The sequence below is a fragment of the Grammomys surdaster genome, unplaced genomic scaffold (assembly GCF_004785775.1).
Source record: "Grammomys surdaster isolate TR1022 unplaced genomic scaffold, NIH_TR_1.0 243, whole genome shotgun sequence".
Taxonomy (NCBI): Eukaryota; Metazoa; Chordata; class Mammalia; order Rodentia; family Muridae; genus Grammomys; species Grammomys surdaster.
In genome coordinates, this window is record NW_021604688.1 from 2,807,949 (window position 1) to 2,832,230 (window position 24,282).

A 24,282-nucleotide genomic window follows, 5' to 3' on the forward strand; every position below is an offset into this window, starting at 1 on the left:
AATAAAAGTGATTTAAGATTATGATAAAGCTGATGACTCAACTTTTAATTGTTGACCGTTTATGATACAGTCCATGTAGTGTTCTGTGTCTGGCCTGTCTGTACTGGCCCGTGTGTGTGACCACTATACAGGACAATAGCTAATATGTGCTACTTTTAGTTATTTTTTTCATATTTTACAATGAAGTGGCATGAAATGAAAAAATATATATCAGTAAGGAGGGATACCTGCAAATGGAGGGAAATAAAAAGAATATTTCATAAAAGGGAGAAGAAAGAAATATTCAGGTGTTAGAAGGAAATTTTGACCAAAAGTTCTATCAGCAAACAGCAGCAATGCGACAGAGAAGAGCATTAGAGCTCCCCGTGGAGCCCAGAAAGCATTCGTGGTTTTATTTGGTTGATATTGTCATAAGATGCCAAATTTTGGGTTATAATTCCTATGTGAACCTATGGCTTACATCATATTTGTGCTATAACCGTTTTAACAATATTAATAATAACAGTTGCCATGAAGCCACTCACAACATTCTGTGGACTGTTTTTATCTTCCCTTTGTTTTGCTTTCTGAGTTACTGATACATTATTGCATCAGACATATGTAGGGTCAGTCCATGCTGGATAGTTATTAGAAACCATGATAACGAAAGTCATTACACTGCAGTTCAGTTTTGACAGTAAAATTTCAGAAACATTATCACAAATCCTCATGCATTAGTGCAATGATCCTTACTGCAGTTTCATATTAGAATCAAAAGACTGCTGTAGCATGCTTCATACAAAGAGCCAAGCAAGCCAAATTCTTTGCTGCTTTTACAGATAACAGTTCTGCCCCTGTTCTGTGTATGCCATGCAAACAGTTGCTTTGTTTTATTCTTTTCCAGTAACTTGTGATAATATTATGTATACCCTTTAAAATTTTTTTCTTTGAAAGTCCACAAGAATGATGGAATCCAGGATTGAATGAAAGAGTCTAAATGTTATTTGAAATGTGATATAATTAAAAATTCCAAATGCTATAAAATTGAACATTTCACTTATTCAAGTAAAGTGTTAGCTAATGGCTGTCATTCTACTGACTATCATGTGTTTATCAATTAGGTATCTATCTATCAATCTATCTATCTATCTATCTATCTATCTATCTATCTATCTATCTATCTTTCCATCTATCATTTATCTATTATCTATCACTCTATCATCTACCTATTATCTATATAAGCTTTATATCTATCTATCTATCTATCTATCTATCTATCTATCTATCTATTTATCTATCTATCATCTATCTGTCTATCATTTATCCATCTATTACCTATCATCTATTATCTATTCATCTGTCTTTTTTCAATCATCTTCCTATCCATCTATTGTCTACCTTTCAATCAGTGTTTACTCTGAAAGAATAACATAAAATATTAGAAATAATATGTTTCATACTTAAGATCACTCTGAAGGAAAGCTGTGACAAATTCTTCAGCTGAAAAAGAAAAATATTTCTAATATCTCTGAATATAATATTTTGTCAGACCCATCAATACATTTAAATGGCAAGGCCACACAATTTGATTGCCTGAATATCTTATATAAGGCCAACATATACAAAATATACTTAAAAGCAATAGGAAAAAACATTAACTAGTGCCTATTAATTGAGATTTAGATCTTCCCCCAAACAGGTAGCTTTTTCTTTAATGAGAGATTATTATACAGAATAACATAGATCATTAGTAAATAAATACCTCATTCTTTATGCAAAATATATCTTTCTGGCAATTCTAAGAGAGGTTAAAATCTTATTTAGTGGGATAAAATCAAAATTATTGTAAGGCTGTATTATTAGGGCAGATCATAATCTAGGAATCTTTAAAAACGTATCCTTGAGTGGTCTGGTGTACTGAGTGCTGGATGTGCTTACACTTGAAAGCATATGTGAACAGGCTAACAGAATGAGTTGCCTGAAAGTGAATTTAGATCTCATGGCAGAGGAGACAGAACATTGGCTAAGTCTCTTGATAACCAGATAGTTTACAGCTAATAGTAAATGTTTATGTGAATGGAACTAAATCATTGTTTTTAAGGTACTGTTCCTTGTCAGAAATGACAGTTTTTCAGTGCTTTGGGCTTTCACAAGTTTTTCCTTACACAAGGCAAACAGCTTTCTTCTCATAATGATTTCATTAATCTGGTACAGATTACATAACATCTGTACTCAAATAATGACATTGATAACAGTTTTAGGTCTGTCTTTCTGTCTGTCTGTCTGTGACTCTGTGTCTCTTTGTCTGTATCTGTCTGTCTGTATCTGTCTGTCTGCTGTCTGTTTTTCTGTCTCTCTCACATATATCTATATCTATATCTATATCTATCTATATCTATATCATCTATATCTATATCTATATCTATATCTATCTATCATCTATCTATCTATCTATCTATCTATCTATCTATCTATCTATCTATCTATAATGTTAGAATCTGTAGGAAGAATAACAGCCTAAAACAGAGTACTGACATTTGTTTTCCATGCTGTGATGTATTTTAAGCAATGTTTGTGAGATATGGCTCCATAGTTTTGAGGAGAGATGATCACAGAGAGATGACTTTTAGGGCTGTACAGGCACTCCTGAGGATGTGTTTCTTCCTTGTTAAGGGTACCTTCTAGCAAAGTTTTCAAGAATGTAAAATTTGCGATGATGCAAATGTTGACTCCAAGCTCTCCATGCTTCTCCTATGAGGTTTGGACACTGTCTCAGTCACTGCAAAAGTTCCCTAGCAAGCTGAGACCTGAGCAGAGCTCTTCAGACACACTGGAAACAATAGGGATTTCATTGATATAACTTGGATGATGTTAGCTCCTGAAGAACAATTGTGTAAGCATATGTCCAAACAAAGAGGCCAAAATGTGTGTGTGTGTATGTGTGCGTGTGCGTGTGTGTGTTTACCAGTGTTCTAAGAAACAAAGAAAGAGAGACACTGGCATGGTCTTTGAGTGACTATTTAAGCAAAAAAAATTCAAGAAGTGACAGTTTTCCTTCAGAAGAAATGTATCTCCATCTGTAATGAAACAGGAACCCAGAAAGCATCTAGTAAAGCAACTTTTAATATTTACATGGGAGGGCTATATGAAACCAAGATTGACAATTGATAAAAAAACAGAAGAAAGTAGTGTGATCTTTAGTGGATACAATGTTATCTAAAACTAAATATGGAGATATGCCTAATCAAACCTTGCAATGTAGATTGAATAGCAAAAATTTGTGCTTTCTTTCTCAATGGGATGAAGAGAGGCAGCAAAAGAACCTGGAATCTCTGCTGCAGCTGAGAAGGGACTCAGCATAGCTCAACCTCAGAGCAGAGATCAGGTGGACTATACTGAGCCACCTAATATGTCTTTGTCTGTTTGATGGTTTACTGGCAATTCTTTTGAGTAATTCAATGAATATACAAATGCTCTTTGTATTCTGTTCCCCACAGACCATTTCCACTGACCTCAGATTCATCTTCCTGTATCCACATTCCTTAAAAGTGATGCTCTCATCTAAAAACTGCCAGGATAGCAATGCTTATTAACAGACAAACAGACAAACACCAGCACATTGCTACTCACAGTCTATTGTATACAATACTCAAGTCTAAGTTATCACTGTGTCTTAAACAGATATTACCTTTATCTGTTCATGGACTAAATCACTGAGGCCCTATGACTTCCAAGGTGCCTTATCTAAAAAAAATATTTTTTTAAGAGAAGGCAAATTACCTAAGTATGCTTCTAATTAATAAGATTAAAAATTATAATTTCGAAGCTGACCTTAAGTCCTATGGGAATTAAATCATTTCTAATGTAATAGGTGGTCCTCTGACCTAAAAGCAGCCATTGAAAAGAGGTGACAAAACAGATAGAATTACAGTGACAATTAGTGATCAATAACCTTTCATTTCAGCTGCACACCACAGACATGTGACTTATGTGGCTTTTGTATGTATGGTTTATGATGAGATGTACATGGCATTGTTATGCAATAGCAAAGAAGCTATTTTAAGGACTTGAAGGAGGCCAGATGGTACCCAGACTCGAGCTGTATCTCCATCCATCTCCCTCTACATTGGTGACATTATAAGCAACAAAGCTTCATTTCTGTGTCTTACATAGGATATGATGACAGTGGTAACAGGAAAGAATCTATGATGGGAAGCATTAAAAAGATAATGGTTGCCAAATGCATAGCACATAGGTTTACCACCCTAAACACACACACACACATACACACACACACACACACACACACATGCACTCACATATGCATGGACACACACACACCAAGCACATGCACACACAGACACACACATGTGAACACATGGACACACATGGACACACACATACAAGCATGCACACACATGTGCACACATATGCATATGCAGACACACAGACAAAAACACACAGACAACACACACAGATAAGCACACACAGAGACAGATATATACACACATGCATGTGCACACACCCACCCATGCATCCAGATACACAGACACACATACGTGTGTGCACACACACATATATAGGTATAAGCATGCATATATATATATATATATATATATATATATACACACACACACACACACACACACACACAAATACACACACACATACACACACAGATATTTGGGAAATGTTTCCCAGAAATGCCCATTAAGCTCTATCTTTTATTTCCTTCATTTACAAACACTAGGATTTTCTGTGGGAAGGGGTTAAACTTTGAGTATTTTCAGAAAGAATCAAACATATTTTTAAAACCAGTTCTGGAAGCAATATTGTTGTCAGTCAGCAGACTGTACCACTATTTGCACAACAGCTTAACTTACTTTTCTTTATGGGCTAAAGAATTTCAGATGCCACTAGAAACAAAGGCATAGTTTTCTGGATATATTAATGCAGTTTTAAGGAGAAAATACAAAAATGTATTTGAAATTTACCTAAGAAAAAGATTAAAACCCTCAGATTCACATACAAAGAAAACCCATTTTTCAGATTTATTTTTCTTAATTTATTTCTAGTGTTAGCTTTAATTTTGACATCTGAGAAGTTTTGTATTGGATTTGATTCTATCGTTACCCATGGATGGGGCAAATAAGAATTTAGCATAATTGTGTTTGCCTCTTTCTGAGGTTTAAAGGGGAAAAGACCCATCACTGAAATTTCGAAAAGCCCTAGGGTATAAAGAAACATATCCAAATAAACAGGCATAATATCACCACCGAGAGCAATGCTGTAGTGTTGTAACATTTGAAATGTCTCTGTGCAAAATTATGGTGAGGAAAGGAACATTATCCTTAATTTGATTTACTCTGCCATCAATCAGGCTTTGCTACGTTTGGTCTACAAGTACAAAAGAGGTATAAAAATATGAAATCATTGTAGGGAAAACAATATCCCTTAAGAGTCATAATTATTAAAATACAATTGTTTATCCTAACAAATGCAATTCAGGTTCGGAGTGAGGGAAAATCATCAGAAAACAGAAAAGGGTTACACAAAATTCATAGGATTAACCATTGCTTTCCTGTACCCCAAACTAGGCTGAGTAGAAGACTAAAGCCCTATACATATGAAAGTCTGCTATATCAAAGAAATGGACTAAAATATTAAAGGGTTGTATTATTTCTGATGGCCAGATTCCATCCTGTGAGTGGCGCATTAAACACTAATGACATACGATTTCTCACTGACAGATTAACAGCTTCAATATGGCCTCTCTGTCCATTGCAGCAAATTGATCCTACATGACACTGACAAGGGCAGCCTGCACTTAATGACCTCCATTGCTGAAGGATGGGAATGAAAAATGGCTGAAAGTACAAATAAATCTTGAAAGTTTCCTGAAACAGGTGTGCTGAGAAGGATTCGTTTGAGGGATCACAAATGGAAGCCAATGCCTACCAGTGGCCCTTGCCTGCCTGTTCTAATCAAAGTCTGGCTCCTTGTATCCTATAACAAGAGTTGCTTTAATTCAATGAAAAGGGTGAAGAGAATGCTCTTATTATGGAAACAGTATGCTGGATGTCTTAGCTGGCATTTCTGTTGCTGTGATAAAATAATATGAACAAAAGCATCAAGAGGAAAAAGGGTTCATTTAATCTCAGAGTTAAGATCCATCTTCCAGGAATGCCAGGGCAAGAACTCAAACGTGACGGGAAGCTGGAGGCAGGAACGGAAGCATAGGCCACAAATGAGTACTGCTTTCTGGGTTTACCCTGATGGCTTGCTCACACTACTTTCTTATAGTACCCAGGAACACCAGCTCAGTGATGGTACTGTCCAAAGTGATCTGGTCCTTCTCACTATTACAAAAAAAATGTACTATAGGCCAAACTGGTGGAGACAGTTTTCAGTTGATATTATGTCTTCCAAAATGACTGTGGGAGAGGTAGGTGGGGAGTTGCTGGGAGGATTGGTGGGAGGAGAAACTGTGGTCAGGGTATAATGCATGAGGGAAGAATCTATTTTCAATAAAAAGAAACAAAGGAGGAAATGAGGAAATAAAAAGATTGGGAAAAAGTAAGAAATAATGATAAGATTAAAAAACAAAAACAGATAAACAAGAAATAAACCAAGAGTATGTATAATGGCATAAATGTAGAGGTTGGCAGAAGTTTTACTTCTTGTCTAATTTTTATTTCCTTCTGTGTTTTACTCATGACTATTGATGGTGAACAAATCTTCATAAGTATACTATAAGTATATTTAATTTCAGATAAAAGATCATCCTTCTAAAGAGGTACTTTTACCATTCTTCTAAAAACGTCTGTCCCAAAGGCATATTCTAAGGAAGTTCTACTAAAGAACATTTTTCTAAAGCGGTCCTGCCAAAGAGGTTCTTTAAACATCATGTTAAAAAGCATACTTCCTAAGAGGTCCTTCTAAAGACCACTAATCTAAAGAAGTCCTCCCAAAGTGTCCTTCAACCTCTTTCTACTGAACATCCTTCGAAAGAGCCCAATTCTAAAGAAAATCCTTCCAAAGAGAATTCTTCTAAAGAGCATCCTTCTTTGTCTCAGGACAAACAGAGCTTTAACAGTCATCTGAGTAGACGTACGAGGAACAAGAACATTTCTCGTAGCACACAGATAAATACAGTAAATATAGCTCAAAGCTTCCTTTTATTTTAAAAACAACTTATCGTGGCTGCTCTTTTATTTTGTTCCTAATTTACTATCCTGTGAGGTAAATTTTAAATTTATAAATGAGAAGACTGAGATTTAAAAGAGTAACTGACTTATAAGGAATCCTTTCAATACTGTCTAATGAAACCTTTACTCCAGCCCCTGCCTTCTGCCTTCTCAAGCATTCTGAGAGCAGCGCTGGATTTTTAAACTGCAACTTACAGCATATCCATATAGGTAATGTCAATAGGAAGAAAGACTCATTAACTGTGGTTTTTAAGCTTAGGTAAGTTGTTAAATAATTACCATTCCTTTGATTTTTGAAAACTGAATCCTGAGGCCAAAGGTTCGAAAGGAAACTATCATGTATTGTTTCTAAATGTCTGGGTAATATATGCAAAGTGATGATATTGTTCTACTCTTATAATACAGCTTTCCTCCGTTTTAAATCCATCTTCCTTTTGATCCATGAATTTCTGCTTTTCTTTTATCATAACAGAAGTGTTTACAAATAGACGTAGAATTTCCCACCATATCTAGTAATGAGAGATAGTCAGCTGTAACTGCAAATGTCCAAAGTATCTTCACATTGAGTAAGGAAATAAAAACCCAAACTTGGGGCATATATATCAAAAAGGTTTAGAGACCCATCATCAAAGTCAAGCACAATTAGAATCAGAACAATAAGTATATGATATATGTACATCTGCAAACTAAGTAAATAATTATGATTGATGACATAATAATTAAATGTAAATAAATATTAGCAAGAGGGTTAGAAACTAAGAATTCTTGTGTCTCAATGAACCAGGACCTCTCAGAGCTCCCAGAGACTAAGCATGCATCAACCAAAGAGCATGCATGGGCTAGTCCTTGGCTCCAGCTCCCCATGTGGCAGAGGACTCTACCTTGTCTGGACTCAGTGTGAGTCCTGTGGAAACTTGATGGCTCAGAGAAAGGGGATGCTCATGAGGTTAAGGTGGGGGTGGGTGGGTGGGTGGTGAACACCCTCTTAGAAGCAAAGGGGAGGGGGTGAAGAACCTGGGGAGGAAGAACAAGGAGGGGGAATATTTGGAATGTAAATAAACAAAGTATTTTAATAAATAAGTAAAATGAAAAGTCAATACCTTTTTCTTATCAGAAAGCGAAGCATTGAGTGACAGCAGTCTGTCATATCCATTGAAGTAAGCCTCTTTCTCCTTTAAGAAAATCAGCTGTGTGCTTTGATACTCTTTGGCTAAACGCAGGTTTTCTTCCAGTAAATTGTCTTGATGTTGCTAGAAGAAAAAATGTATTAATATATACGTGCAATTGTATATTTACACACAGACACTTATACGTTAAAATCAAGCAAATTTGTTTGAATGTTTATATTTTTTAAAATACTCAAAAATATTCTAACACATTATGTATAAATAAACAAAATAATAAAAAATATGTGCTTTGACACCAACATGTTATGTTCCTTAGTTATACTCATTTTCTTCTGAATACAGAGATTTGGCTTTCTTCCTTCCTTCCTTCCTCCCTCCCTCCCTCCCTCCCTCCCTCCCTCCCTCCCTCTCTCTCTCTCTCTCTCTCTCTCTCTCTCTCTCTCTTTCTCTCTCTCTCCTTCTTTCTTTCCTTTTTTGTTTTTGAACAGTGATGTGTGATTTCTCTTAGTTCACCTGCCTTTGTCTGACCCACTGGACTTCCCTCTGTCAACCCAGTTACCAACCTGTCCTAGGAAACTCCACAAAGCATCCCTGGAGCATCTTTCTTCTTCTTCCCCACCGGGTTTGCCTTTCCCATGCCCGCTATGTTCAAATGGACAGAAAGCACTTCTGTCAATAGGATTTGGGTGTTGATACTCAGAAAACAGAGAGAGAGAGAGAGAGAGAGAGAGAGAGAGAGAGAGAGAGAGAGAAGAGGATTGGGAATAGCTTAGATTGCTCAGTTTATAGTGGTTGCCATGCAGGTCCCATCTTCAGGACACAAGTTAAATATCAAGCTTGGTTTTGAACAGTTATAATCTCAACACTGAGGTGACAGAGACAGGAGGATCTCAGATCTTAGAGTCTAGACTAATGAGCAGGAAGCCCCAGCTCCAGCGAGAGATCCTATTTCAAGAAACAAATTGATGGCTCCAGAGGAGCCACACCCGTGGTGGTGTTCTGATCTCCACTCATGCACTACGACATGGGGATTTGTACATGGACATGGGTGCACGTGAGGGTGTGCATGCGCACGCGCACACACACATGCACGCACACATGCACAAACACGCTCATACACACCCATACACAACACTAAATAAATAAAATGTAATAAAACTATTAAAAGAAATTTGCTCTTAGATGCTTCAGAAACTATAATTTACTAACAGATTTAATATTTTCAAATATGTTAATCTAATTATTCCTTTGGTATGAATCTATTCTGAATTAACAACACTTGATCTAATATATAATTCACCTGGCTGAAAATGTATTGATACCCATAAAGAGATTAACCGTGGTGATTAAACTACTAGGTATAAAAATAACTAGTGTAAAGTAATTAAAGCATTCCTGCGTGAAGGCGCTCTCCCGTCAAACCTTTGGTTTTGCTCTTAGAAATCATACACAGTATGAGAATGTGAACAGGAAAATGTAATTCAGCAGAAAATTGCCTGTACAAATATTTCTGTACTTATACACCTAAAGATTTATTAAGGCCAGCAGACATATTTCTCATGGAGTCTTGATCTCCCTATTGATCAAGAGTGATAAACACTGTCATGGGTGTTTTTCAGGAAGCCAAAATGATGAACTGAGATCTATCTCACATGCCCTTGTCCTAATTCTGGTGTGATTATTGAAAATATTGGGATGTTGCACCTTGTTAAATCTACCTACGTTTACATAGAATTATATTTCCTTAGGACAAAGTTTGTGACTATTTTCATTTGGTGGAGTCGCTTTTTTTTATAATTTATTTTTTCTCAAATCGTAATTCATTCACACAGGGGTTATAAACACAGAAAGGCAGGATGTGGGGAAGGGAATGACACTGGAGTGTGGGTGTTCAGGGGGAATACAGATATCTTTCAGAACCGGGTGTCGGCTAGGTGAAGGTTCAGGGGACAAGTCACTATGACTCTGCCTATGACTCGCTTGTCCTTATCTATGTTGATATTGTCTGCCAAGGCCACCTATTACAAAGTCTATGACTCAGGCTTGTAAATTTCCACAAAAGCTGCCTGTTTACATTAGCTTATAGCCATCTGTTTCAATGTTTTTCCACTGAGACCCAAGACTTGGTGTTAGTATACATGTATGACAGGCCTATTGCTGATTTTAGGCCTATGGCTGATTTTAGGCCTTCAGTGTGTAAGCAGGGCTGCCCCCGGCATCTCCTCCCTTCTCTAAGTATAGAAGGGCTGTGGCAATTCTAATCTTGCGAAGGCAGGGATAGAGACCTGACCTCCGGTATTTGAAGGGGACCTTGTAATGGCTCCATTCCCCCTGTCATTGTCCAGTGAGGCATGAGGGCCATACCCATCCCAATGTCTTTTTCCTGGAGAGGGGATGCTTTTGACATCAACCCCTATGCAGTCAGGCTTGTCCCTCAGGGAACCCAGAGCGATGGATGGAGCTGGAAAATATCATCTTGAGTGAGGTGACCCAATCTCAAAAGAACATACATGATATGCACTCACTGATAAGTGGATATTAGCCCAAAAGCTCACAATTTCTAAGAAACAACATATAGACCACATAAAACTCACATAGAAGAAGGAAGACCAAAGTGTGGATGCTTTGGTCCTTTCTAGAAGGAGTATCAAAAGTTCAAAGTCTAAACCGCCAGCCAGAGAGCACAAAGGGAGGGACTCGTGCACCTGTATAGGGAATTGAGGGTGACCTTGTCAGACTTCAGTGGAAGTGGTGGGCCATGGTCCCAGAAAGTTTGGATCCCCTACTGTGCGGGAATTCGAGACCAGGGAGATGGGACTGGGAGGATGTTTGGAGTTACTTTTTAAATGATAGTTGTCAGGCATTTTGATACTTAAACATTCATTAGGATATCTCAGTTTGTTGGATTGAAAACCTGATAAGTGTTTGACTGCTGTCAAGATAAAGTCATTTTGAGTTTTTTGTTTGTTTATTTGCTAGCCTGATTCACTGAATATGAAGTTCTCTAATTTTGTGCGTGTGTGCATTCAGTTACATGCGTATGACTGCGTGTTTGTGTAGATCAGAGGACATCCTTGGGGGTGAAATTCTGTGGGTTCACATTGACTTATAACATTAACCAATTCATTCATTAATTTATTTTCTCATTCAGTTATTTATTCAAGACATTTTATTTAGTTACTCAAACTTGATAATCTGACATAAGAATTTTGTGGTAAGTTGTGGGAAAATTGTATTAACAAATTACATAAATATATAATTAGACTGCTGTATTCTAGGTATTTTGTACTTTTGACTTACATATATATTAAATTTATTCAAAATAGTATATTTTGACACTACACTTGTTATTTATTTGGGTCCCATTATTAAGAATGACTGAAATGATTAACATTGGGAGTGTGTCCCGATAAAAAGGAGATTCATGAATGCCTGCTAATCGCTTTTGTAATTTAATAAGTAAACATTTAGCATAATATGATATCTAAAATCATTTGTTAATCTTTGATGACTAGGAGATATGACAGTTTATTCCCCTAGTATTATGTTAGGAAATTAAATATATCACTGAGGAACTGAGTAGAAGCTACTTTGTAAGTTTCATGAGTGCTGAGACTATTAACTTGTTCATCCAAAAGATGTTTCTTAGAATAGCTGATGTAAGTAGGTCCATGATAAATAGATGAATCCATAGGACAAATATAAGAATTCATAGGTGAAAAGTCAGTGGATAACTGATCAGATGGATTGGTGAATGAATTGATAGATGAATGGATACATGAATAAATGGATAGGCAGATGAAGGAATGAAGGAATGGAAGGATGAGCAAATGAATGATTAGGGGGATGAATGTATAGTAAATAATCGAAGAGTGATCGTAATACCACTTAGACATTGCCTATATTTTCCATATTAGAATCACATATATTATTTGCCAACTCCCATGTGACAGCCTTTGTGCTACTACAAGCAACTATAATGGTAAAGATTCACGTACACTATTGTACACTCTATATGTGTGAATGAACTATTCACTACAAAAGCATAATGCACACTAAAGCTTTAAACTTCAGACTTTTCCAGGGATACATGCATTGCCTGGCTTTAGGTGCTGTTATTTAGAGCTTTGGGTTTTTCAAAACTGTTGAAGTTGTATATAGCTTTTGTTATAAGGAGCTTTTGTTATTAGATGCTAGGCCTGTGGTACTCAAAGTATTTCTACAGAAAAACATTTTCCTCCTCCATCCACAGAAATCCCGTAAAAAGAAGACAAGTCAAGACTCCAAATTATCTAAACAGTCTTCTTTTGTTTTTCATTGAGTTTTCCTTACTCTTTAAGCTGTGGATTTTGGATAGGACTTTATCTTCATTTTCGGCTTGAATTTTCTCACTATTTCCATTTTTTCATTCCTTTCTCATAGAATCAGTGGGTATAGGGCGTGCTGGTAGGAAAACTGTGCACCTTCTGGACCAACTACGGAAGACATTCCATTTCTCCTGGTGATAGTTATACATAAAGCTGGATTCAGATGATGAACATAAGCACTGATCCATGAATTCCACATACAACTAATAAGAGTCTAGCAGTTATTTAATGACAAAAGATCCTACCCATCACACTCAAATTTTATTCTAACTGGATGTATGATATAATAAGAAAATAAGAAGTTGAATAGGATGAAGGAAACCTAGTGTAGCACATAACTTTCTAGTGCCTAGCTAGAAATACGATGTATCCTAACAAGACTGTGATTCCTGAATTTTCCCTCTGAGCAACTGTCTGAGATGTTATTATTCTCACTTTACACAAAGGGGAAGTCAAAACAATGAAACATTAGATGGGCAAATTTGTAGTTTTGGAAAATGGCTATAGTAATATTTTCAGTCAAAGATGAGTTTTTAAAAAATCTTGCTATTCCATATACAGGTCAAGTCTATTTGTTCCTTCCATGATTGGTTAATATATGTGTGGTTTATCTAACCAGTCAAATATAATAGAAACAATGCTGTTACTTTTCAGCTAGTTCATAGACAGCATACAACTTCTGTCTGGCCTTCTCTTTCAGGACATTTGGCATTGCAGTGATTACCATGTTGTAAGAGATCTAGAGCACAGAGGGAGACCATATATCAGTGGGTCAACGAAGAGTCCTGACATCAACTGTCAGTGAATATGATATCTAGAGATAGGTCCAGAGCCCAGTGTCTAAATTTTAGGTACCATCTAGCTGATGGTCTAGAATTGAGATACAGAGGCAATCCATTCCTCTGACATCTTGCCCAAGTTTGTGTCATAGAGCCATGAACATCATAAATGGCCACATTACATAATAAAGTTTTGAGTGTTTCTATGACCAGAACAACTGATGCCCTACAGTCTTGTGCAACACCATACAGCATTTAAATGGAGCACCTGACCTTTGATCAGGACATATGGCAGTAGATCACATACCCCTGTGTGCAGTGCACCACCATATGGGCCAGCACCCTACGAGCTTTGCAGCATTTTCTTCACAAAACCTAATGGCATCCAACAATGAAGACAAATCACTAATTTCCCTTCTGCTTAGTCCACATTTGCCCTGTAATCTTCCACTCACAGTTTGTTGCCACAGATAAAGTAGGCTGCTGAAGGGAAAGAGAACTTTGGCACCTAAGAAGTCGTGCTTCATTAGTCACTATGAGCTTGTTGGGTGGATATAATCTGCTGTCTTGTATTTGTCTACACTATTATATAACCAGTGCTTTGATTAAGAGTGACATATTAACTGGTAAGACCTAGATCATTGGCTTTCCAATCAGAAGACTCTAGAATTCAAGATTATGGTTGAATGCAACAGTGAAATTGTACCATAAAGGCCAATAAAAGTCGAACCAGCAACACTCACCCTGGAGAAAGCCTCAATTCCTGAAAAAAAAAATGTACTTTAAAGATGGACTAGACATTAAGGAGATTATAAAAAGAAACACGTGATTCAAACTAGAAAATGGCTATGGTTAAAACACTTGCATTGTAAGCATACATGTAGAAAGCCTACGAAGTTGCCTTAAACGATTTTATTTGATGCACCATGCTGTCATCTGCCATCCATATCCTCAATGATGCTTAATGTAGATCTGGCTCTGTGGACAGAGGAGTCAGGTTCTATCAGTATGTACTCTAACAGAAGTGTTATATTCTGACCCACTTCTAATTCAAAATCTCCTGTCCTGATGTAATTATTAATTATCTGCTACTGTCTCTTCTGATCTTTCCTGATGATGCATCTGTCATTTGATTCTTGGTTATTAAGTATGCTTTCGACTGCTCCTTACTTCCCCCAGGCACTCTAATGGAAGCATCGGCTATGTGCACATAGACCACACCATTCCAACTTTAACCCCGCATCTGAAAAGAATTGTATCCCCTCAGAAAACACCAGAACCCTGAAGTTGTGTATCTAATATTTGTTGACAAATTTTACTCTATCATGCCTACTAGCTTTTCTCTTATCTATTTGTTCATTCATCTGCTTGTTCTATAAACCTTTACTAAGTTGATTTACGGTCCCAGCTCTGTGGCTAATCTAGGGATTAAAAAAGATTATGGTATGATAGCACTCACCAGGGACTTCAGGCTAGGATGAGAAGGAAAGAAGTGCAAACCAGTGTAGGTGGTGTACAGTCGAACTGGGATCACAGTCACTCTGTCACAAGGACTGGAATATACTTGAGCAAATTTGAGAATAAAGGAAAATGTTTTCTTGACCCTTAAAGGGTTTTTAGGGTATTGCTATATAACTTGTGAATAAGACTCATACACACACACACACACACACACACACACACACACACACACACACACGTATGGCCCTCCCACACCCCTCCTTACTGATGGATAGTGTTGTAACTCTGGCTCAGTTGCAAGTCCTGAACTTTCAAGAGTTGTGGCCCTACAGAACTACATAGTCTGTTCTAGTTTTGATATGGACAACTTCCTCAGGCCCATGTGTTGAAGACTTGGTCTCCAGCAGGTGGAGCTAGTTGCACTACATAGTCTGTTCTAGTTTTGATATGGACAACTTCCTCAGGCCCATGTGTTGAAGACTTGGTCTCCAGCAGGTGGAGCTAGTTGAGGCCTAGGTGGAGGAGACAGGTCATGGGGACACGGGTTTTCTAGATGTGTTATGTCTCAGACATTGTAGCTGTTTTCTGGCTGATATGAGGCAAGCCCCTTTCCTTCTCCATGTATTACCGCCATGGTGTTCTGCCTCACTACAGTCTAGAAACAATAGAAACAGGCTAAATATGGATCAAAACTTCTGAATCTGGGAGCCAAAAATAGTCTTTTCTTCCTTAAGCTCTTTTGGTGATTGTCAGAGCAGTAGAAAAGTGACTAAACAGCGTTAATGATGGACCACCTAATCTGCATCTGCATGGTTCTCCAAACCACTAGGTTGGTGATTTGCATACAGGAAAGCTTTGTGTAAATGGGGTTCTGGGGTTTGGGTGCATATGTATGTGTTCATAAGTGGGAATTTGGGTGCATATGCATATGCTTGTGTGTGTACCTGGATGAGGAGTTCAGAGAACAATTTCAGGTATGTGTCTCAGGCATCATCGACCGTCTTTGTTTTACAGTCCTTACTGGCCTGAGGCTCACCAAGTAAGGTAGGCTGGGCAGCCAGCAAGCCCCAAGTTATTTGCCTGTCTCCTTCTCTCCAGAACTGGGGTTACAGTGACACTGGCTTTTGGGGTATTGAACTCAAGTCTTTATGCTTGTGAGGCAAGACTTTTATTGACTGAGCCATCACCCCAGTCTTACAGTGGCAGTTTGATGTCATTAAAGCAAACATAACGACTAAGACTGATTTCAGAGGATGTGCAGATATAGACTTCTGAGTAAATGAGTCTGGACTGGGTCTCCTGCTCACTATGAGTACTCACCTCAGAGGTGCTTTTTTTGATGAATATGCATTAGGCTACAGCCGTAGCACTCTGGGTTTGCTCAACCTCACCAATGCACATGCACAGGGAACAAAAACGTTCAAAATATTTGCCAATTCTCCAACAGTACAGTAGAGGGGGGACTGTCCCACAGTATAGCAGAGAGGGCCTGTACAGACTCTATTAGATGCATCACCTACTGTGTGCACAGAGGTATTATTGCATAGCTACCTCCCTTAAAAATCTATATGCCAATTACTACAGAAAGCAAGAGTTCTCCCCAGTGTTCCAGAGGAGCAAGCCTGTAAGAGTGATATGTGTCGATACCCAAAAGCCTCAGAGGAGTAAATAACTGTTTTAACTCTCCCAGGACCAACTTCCTTGTCTGTGCTGCCATGGAAACCAGTCTCTTGTCCAACATGAGTTCTGTGATAATTAGTCTTAAAAGAACATTCTTGATTTGTAAGGGAACAAATCAGCCCTCTGCATCAAGGTTGTTGTAAGCCTCAAAGTCAGCACATGATGGTTTGTGACAAAATGCTCTATATTGACTCATTAATTAAAAAAATACAACAAAACATTTAGTGAGAGCACTTATTCAGAGCCTGGAAAAGACACTGCTGGGTGAAGCTTATACTAATAGCTGACCAGGCAGACCTCTCCCTGCTAGACTTCAAGGTCAGGGTTTCTGTAACTATGCTACTCCAGCACATAGAAAAGAACTCCTCATCTTAGCTTCCCAACTAGATTAGGTTTTGGAAGATTTATTAAACATTTCTAATGGTCGTTATCACATTGCCTCTTGCAACTGATATGTGACTTGGAATTTGTGACTGTTTCACATTCATTATATCTGTTCCTTGTTTTTACATTTCTTTTCACTGTATGTGTCTGACCAGGGATTATAAATACCACATGGAAAAATACAGAGTTTCAGAGTAGGAGCTTTCAATCAGATAAGACTTTGAGCCATTCACACAGATGCCATTAACGTTAGAACAGGCTATATATTAAAGGCAGAATATATAGCCATACAGGGCAGTTCCATGGTAGACCAGCTCTGGGCAAAGTGATGAGCTAACTTTGAGGAAAGGAAGAGCTTTTAAGTGGATTTCCAAATATAGTTCACATATAGGACTCTGCACATGTTCTCAACAGGGAACCTTAGTCAGGAAATAGAGACATCTAATAAATACTCAGAAGCACTCAGTTAACTTGGATATGTGTTCAAAAAGAAAGGAATGCTTTCCTCTATACGAGCATTAAGAATGCTTATAAGAATGTCTCTTATACTATGTATTTGTTGTGAGACAGTCTCATGTCTCATTTAATAAATACTCAAAAGCACTCAATTAATGTGGGTATGTGTTAAAAACGAAAGGAACATTTTCCTCTATACGGACATAAGAACATTTGTAAGAATGTCTCTTTTCTATGTGTTGGCTGTGAGACAGTCTCATGTATCCCAAGATAACTTTGCACTCACTATGGAGTGAAGAATGAAGTGCAGCTTCTGATCTCTACCCTCCAAGTGCTGGGACTACAGTTGTGGAGCATCATGGCCAGTTTTGCATAATGCTGTGGATTCAGCTTGGGCTTTCCTGCATGCTAGACATAAGCTCTACCAGCTGAACCATGCACCCAGCTTAAATTAGGCATTAAATTTCTACTTGATCAAATTTTCTTTTATACTATAGCAGGGGGGTTCAGCCTTCCTAAAGTTGCAAACCTTTAATATGTAGGTCCTCATATTGCGGTGACCCACAACCATAAAATTATCTCATTGCTACTCTATAACTGTATTTATTAGCGTTATGAATCATAAATTAAATATTTGTGTTTTCAGATGGTCTTACGTGGCCCTTAGGAAGGGGTTATTTGACCCCTAAGTGGGTTGTGTGGGCGGTGACCCACAGGTTGAGAATCATTGCCTTAGGTATTCCAACTAGCTAATTACAGAAACAAACAGGAAACAAACGTGAAGAGCAAGAGGAAAGCAGTGTCATCTAACCATATTCCCAAAGGAAAACTCCAAAGTAAAGTACATGACTTAAATTATATATACAGTGAGTGACATCTCAGCAACAGCTCTGAAATAGCAGTCACTCATGGCAGTATTAATTTTGCTAACGTATTTGTTACTGCAAACTAAAGTTTAAATTTTAATCCAAGTATTCTTGTTCTTAAAGATGTTTTCCTGTGGTGTGACTTAAAATTATGAAACAGAGACACAGGCATCCTTTCTTATTATACCTCAATATGTCTATATATTAAAAATGTTGTTCCAAGTGTGTCAGCCTTTAGTGAAGGGCCCAACAGCCATTTCCTCTTCTAGAGAAAGTCCTGCTTAGGTTAGTGTAAGATTTAGAAGGGTTTCCTGTTTACACACATTTTAATGATGTACGTTTCTACTTCACTGGTGGCAAAGGCTGATCAGTCATGGAAAGGTCACTTAACACTAAATAGACCCTTTCTTTATGTAATTACAAAGAATAATATCTTTGTGCTGATGGCACTGCACACCAAGTGGGTGATGCAGAGAATTAATGTGCTGCCTTGTTGGCCCATGGGATGCACATTCTGATACAATAACCACAACTTATTCTAATTATGCTGCTTTAAAAGGTCAACGGCAAAAAAGAGTTAAGGAATTATAACTAACTATCATAGAGAAACTGTACACCACATAAATGCACTGCAAGAGCAGACCTTGTACCTCCCTTACAAACCAGAGAGGAGCTCATCTAAAAGAAGAAAGAGTAAGGATGTGGATTTGTGTGCAGAAATTGCTGACAAAATTTAAAGATGCAATTTCTTTTTTTTTTTTTTTGGTCATGTGTTATTGATGAGGTTTGATAACCTGATCTCTTGTTACACTGAGAAATTTTTCATTGTCATGTCCATGTTCATATTGTCACAGATTAAAAACAAATTTCCTTTCTTGGAAAATGACACATGCCAATTAGATGTCACACATAACCACAAAGTGGTACAACACATAGTCACTGTTACTTCTACCTTCAGGTTAGCTTAACACACGATGTAATCCCTTTAGGAATAAAAGGATAACAGAAAAAAAAACAATCAAACAAAAAAACCAATCTTCTTACATTTATGGTATGGAAATGAAGGACAGGAAGGTCAATTTCTTGTCTTAGAACATACATGAATAATACCAAATCCAGATGAGTGTCTGATGTATCTTGTATTCAACACCCTTTCTTGTCCTCAGTCTGTTCCCAGTCTCAGATCTAAATTACAGCCTTCTTGAGTCTAAACTGATAGTTTGAATGATCTTACTTCTGAATATCCTCAAAAATTACAAAAGGTAAAACAAACAAAAACACCACTAGATAGTCTTTGGAAAAGGTTCTTTTAAATTTAGGCATTTCTTCCTGGCTTTTCAGGGAATATAAAGCACAAAACAGAGATGTCAAAAGCAAGATGTTCACAGTCTGATAAACATCTTCCATTCATACATTGTCTTTATTGATACTGTTAGTTCAATGATCCCCCTCATTTGGAAAGGAGAACCCACACATTTCTCTATTTTTGCTCAGTATTTGGGTCACTTCTCAATCCTTGGCATGCATCTCAAGTACAAAGTAGGATCCAAAAACACCAGAAGCATCTCTTATCTTGAGTTGTGTCTACTGTTGTGGAGGAAAAAGGATCAGTAAACCATAGCTCTCAGTCAAATCGATACCACTCCTGCTTCTTAAGTGCAGTTCACTTGCACACCAGTGTCCAAATTCATTTACTTATACTTACATATTGCACGTGACCTATTTTATATCTACAGTTGCAGAGAAACTGGAGAAATGTAATGGACTTCAAAGTCTAAAATAGGTGCTTTCTGTCCCTTTCCAGATCTTCTCGAGATCTTTAATTACTGTACCAGTATGCTTTACAATGAAGCTGCAATATAGATCTCACATTCAAGGTCTATTGGAACTGTAGTTAGGTTTGTGTGTGAGGGACCACTATTTCAAGGCATTTTCTTTTCCTTTTTGACAGAGGCAAATACTAAAAAAGACAGGGACAACCAATCAATAATAACATCAACAACATTCTCTTAAAAGTAGTGAAAGTTTTAAAGTACCTCAGAATGGAATCAATAATTTTGCAGAGATCTGTCAGACATGCTAAAATACCATCAATATACTCAAATGTCTCTTGTATCCATGTCTCATTTGGTTAAGTGTATTTCATAGAAGGCAGGCTAGAGGTCTGCTCAGTTTTTGCTTCTGCAACGTCTATTATGAGAGTCCAGGATAGGCTTTATCTTGCCAAGCTGAATTTTACTTTTTGCAGGTAATCTTCAGATTGGCTAATTAAATGTGATGGTCCTACTGCTTTGCATGGCACAGTGGTTGGAGGAAATGGTGCAGACATGCCCTGGAGCAATGACCCATGACCTTTAAAATGGAGTACTAACCAGAGAATGAGGGAGAAAAATGATGACTTCTACACAATTCAGCACATGAAAAAGGGCCAACTTACAATTTAAGGAAATATGAATCCAAGCTGCACATCTGGTACATATGTAACAACATACGGCCAGCCTATGGTTGTTCTTTGGTTGGTGGTTCAGACTCTGAGAGCCCCAAGGATCCAGATTAGTCGACTCTGTTGGTCTTTCTGTGGAGTTCCTCTCCCCTTCAGGCCTGCAATCCTTACTCTTATTCTTCCAGAAGAATCTTCAAGCTCTATCCACTATTTGAGTTCCCGAACAACTGGAGCTGGGATATTCCAGAAACTATTGCCTGAACTTGAGATACGTTCTTCTAGCTGGGCTGCCTTGTCTCATTAGGAGAGGAAACACCCTGCAGCACAGGCAGAGACTTGAAGTGCCAGGATAGGAGGGATACTGGGGTGGGGAGCATCCACTCAGAGAAGAAAAGGGCACAAGGGGGAAGGATTGTGGGAGGGGGTAACTGGGAGGGTGGCAGTGAGCAGAATGTATACTAAATAAGTAATAAATAAAATGAAATTAAGCAAGCAAGCAAGCAAGCAAGCAAGCAAACAAACAAACAAAAAACCACAAGCAAACCAAAAATAAAGACTTGTAGGGACTGGAATGAATTACGATGCAATATTTTGTTGTGTTTAGGCTATTTGATCAGTATTTGCAGTCTCCTCATATGGTTAAGTGGGAAGAATGCATATAACTTTAACACAAGGTAAACTGAACCCCAAGCAACTCCGTCAATACATATCTGCAAGATAAAGTTTCCCAGGACCAAATGCACTGGATTGATTCTATTACAATTGCTATGTATGACAGCAAAGGGAGCCAAAGCTGATGCTAACACAATGAGTTACCAAAGTTAGAGCTGTTTTCCACCATGTCTTGCTTTTTTCAAGTTTGTGCTTGTTCAGTTTCTTACTTCACCCCAACATAATATTTTTATTGATTACCTGGAAATTTCACATAATGAACCCTGATGTCATTTACTTCCTCGTCATCCCACATCCACCCCCACCCCTTGATAACTTTCCCTAAAAAAAGAAGAAAAAATACCAAGTCCAATTTGTGTTGCCTACATACTCATTGGATCAAGGTCAAACTCAGAGTGGCCAGCCCCTTAAATCAAACTGAGTTCTACACCTCAGAAGCCTTCAACTGTAATGTGCTATATTTCAATGTACCCATTGCAATGTTTTAATAGTTTTCTTCATTGGCTTCCTGTCTAGATTGTTTATTTTGGGGAGGGTCCTTGATATTGGGGAGGTAAAGATTGTCACAGAAGCCATCTATGTCTCTCATTCTCAATTATGTACATCTGCAGTCATCAACACCACTGAAAAGGACGCATCCTTGTTCTTTATAGTCAGCAGTACAACAGATTATGGACTGCATGGTTTCTGGCCTCAGCACAAACCACAGACCCCACCATAGTCTCCAGTGGCAGTACAGACCACAGACACCAACAAGGCTCTGAGCCACAGCAGTGGCCACAGCACTACTATAGGCTACAGCAGAGGCCACAGACATTTACTTTTTCTTTATTTTCAACATATTTTTATTGATTATCTAGCAATTATACACCTATTTCCCCTTTCCCACCTGAGATACTCCTTAAGAATGAGTGCTCAATCTTTTATGATCTTGTAACCATGAACCTTCCTCCTTGAGATGCCATCTTTCTATTCTGCCAAATCCCAAACCTTTATGCTTTGCAGGCTTTCTTCCTTCCCATATTGCATTTGGAAAAGAATGTAGGAAAGAACTCAACCCAGAGTACGTTTAACCTAATTTTTTGTTCCCAGAATAAGATGCAGCTGTCTCATGAACATCCCATAGTGGAAAGAGGACCCTGGGTTGGAGGTTATACGGCTGCCTTGCTTTTGTTCCTGGCCAGATATAATTAATATAATCATAACAGAAAGTGTGTGTGACTGCAAATCTTAACTCTATCTGAGAGGTTAGAGTCACAGAGACACTTTATACTTTTGTGTCAACTCGACATTTCAGCCTGGGAACAAAGACTGGCAACATCAGTGAGGCGAGGAAATGTAAGTAAGGATAAACTCATGGCATATGCATTCACCTCCTTATACATAGAACTAAGATGATAGGATCTTGTTTTTAGTTTTCTGAAAAAAAAAAAAAAACTGAAGAGATGTATTGACAAAAAGAAAAAACCACAGCAAGCTGCCCTCTCCATAGGATGGGGCACAATAAAACTTTTTTTTGCATTTAGAAGATATTTCTGATTTAGAAGTAATTTTTTTGAGATTATAGTTTTTATTTCTATGAAAAAGGGGGAAAACTATTTTTAATTTACATTTCAAACATTAGCTCCTTTCTCGATGTCCCCTCTGAAAACCTCTTATCCCACACCTTCTAATCCCTTCTTCTATGAGGATGCTCGCCCACCCACCCACCCACTCCTGCCTTACTGCCCTAGCATTCCTTTATGCTCGGGCATATAGCCTACACTGGACCAAGGGCTTCCCCTCCCGTTGATTTGAGATAAGGTCAATCTTTGCTACATATGCAGCTGGAGCCATGAGTTCCTCCATGTGTATTCTTTGGTTGGTTCTATAGTCCCTGGGAGCTCTGGGTGGTCTGGTTGGTGGATATTGTTGCTCTTTCTATGGAGTTGTAAAACCCCTTCAGCTCTCTCAATCCTTCTAACTCCTCCATTAAGATCCCCATTCTCAGTCCTATGGTTGGCTGCAAACATCCGCATACATATTAGTAAGACTCTGGCAGAGCCTCTGAGGAGACATCCATACCAGGCTCCTGTCAGCAAGCACTTCTTGGCATCAGCGATAGTGATGGTTTGATGGCTGCATATTGGATGGATCTCTAGGAGGGTCAGTTGTTTCAGTTTCTGCTCCACTTTTTGTCCTTGTGTTTTCTTTAGACAGGGTTAAAATTTTGAAAAGAGTGAGTGGGTAGTCCCATCCCTCAATCGTGGGCAGTGCCTAACCTCTGGACATGGTATCTCCAAGTTCTCTTTCCCCTTTGTTGGGTATTACAGACTTGGGAAGAAGAGAAGAGGGGGAGAGGGAAAAAAGGAGGCAGGATCAGGTATGGGAGGAGATGGGGGAGATGTAAAGAGGGTCAGGAAACTAAACAAAAGTGTGTAGCAATGGGGGATGGGGAGCTGGGGGTAGTCAACAGAAAGTCCCAGACACCAGGAAAGCAAGAGGCTCCCAGGACCCAACGGGGATGACACTAGAAGTAATTCTTAATGATGGTGGAGTAAACGCTGTGCATGTCTATGGTAAAGTCCATAAACATGCCAAGGGGTGGCTTAGCCCATAAGTGCTTCTCATGCAAGCAGACAACCCTGAGCTAAGTTCTATGGATTTGAACTTTCACTCACGTAAAAACACAAAACAAAACACAAAAGCCTTATGTCTTGTAATGCCAGCATGGAAAGGCACATACAGAAGAATGACTGAGTTTACAGAACAATCAGTTTAACTGAATTAGTTGCCCAGGCCCCAGGATCAGAAAGATACTGACAGAGAGAGAAAGAGAGAGAGAGAGAGAGAGAGAGAGAGAGAGAGAGAGAGAGAGAGA

General features: G+C 38.3%; 1 protein-coding gene across 1 annotated transcript in view; it reads right to left on the minus strand.

Annotated features, from left to right (window-relative positions):
* Positions 1-24,282, minus strand: part of Ccdc178 (coiled-coil domain containing 178) — a 298,089-nt gene that overhangs the window by 95,199 nt on the left and 178,608 nt on the right. The window contains exon 19 of the mRNA XM_028774890.1: positions 8,288-8,437. Coding sequence (XP_028630723.1) covers positions 8,288-8,437 — 150 coding nt within the window. The remainder of the gene's footprint in view (positions 1-8,287; positions 8,438-24,282) is intronic.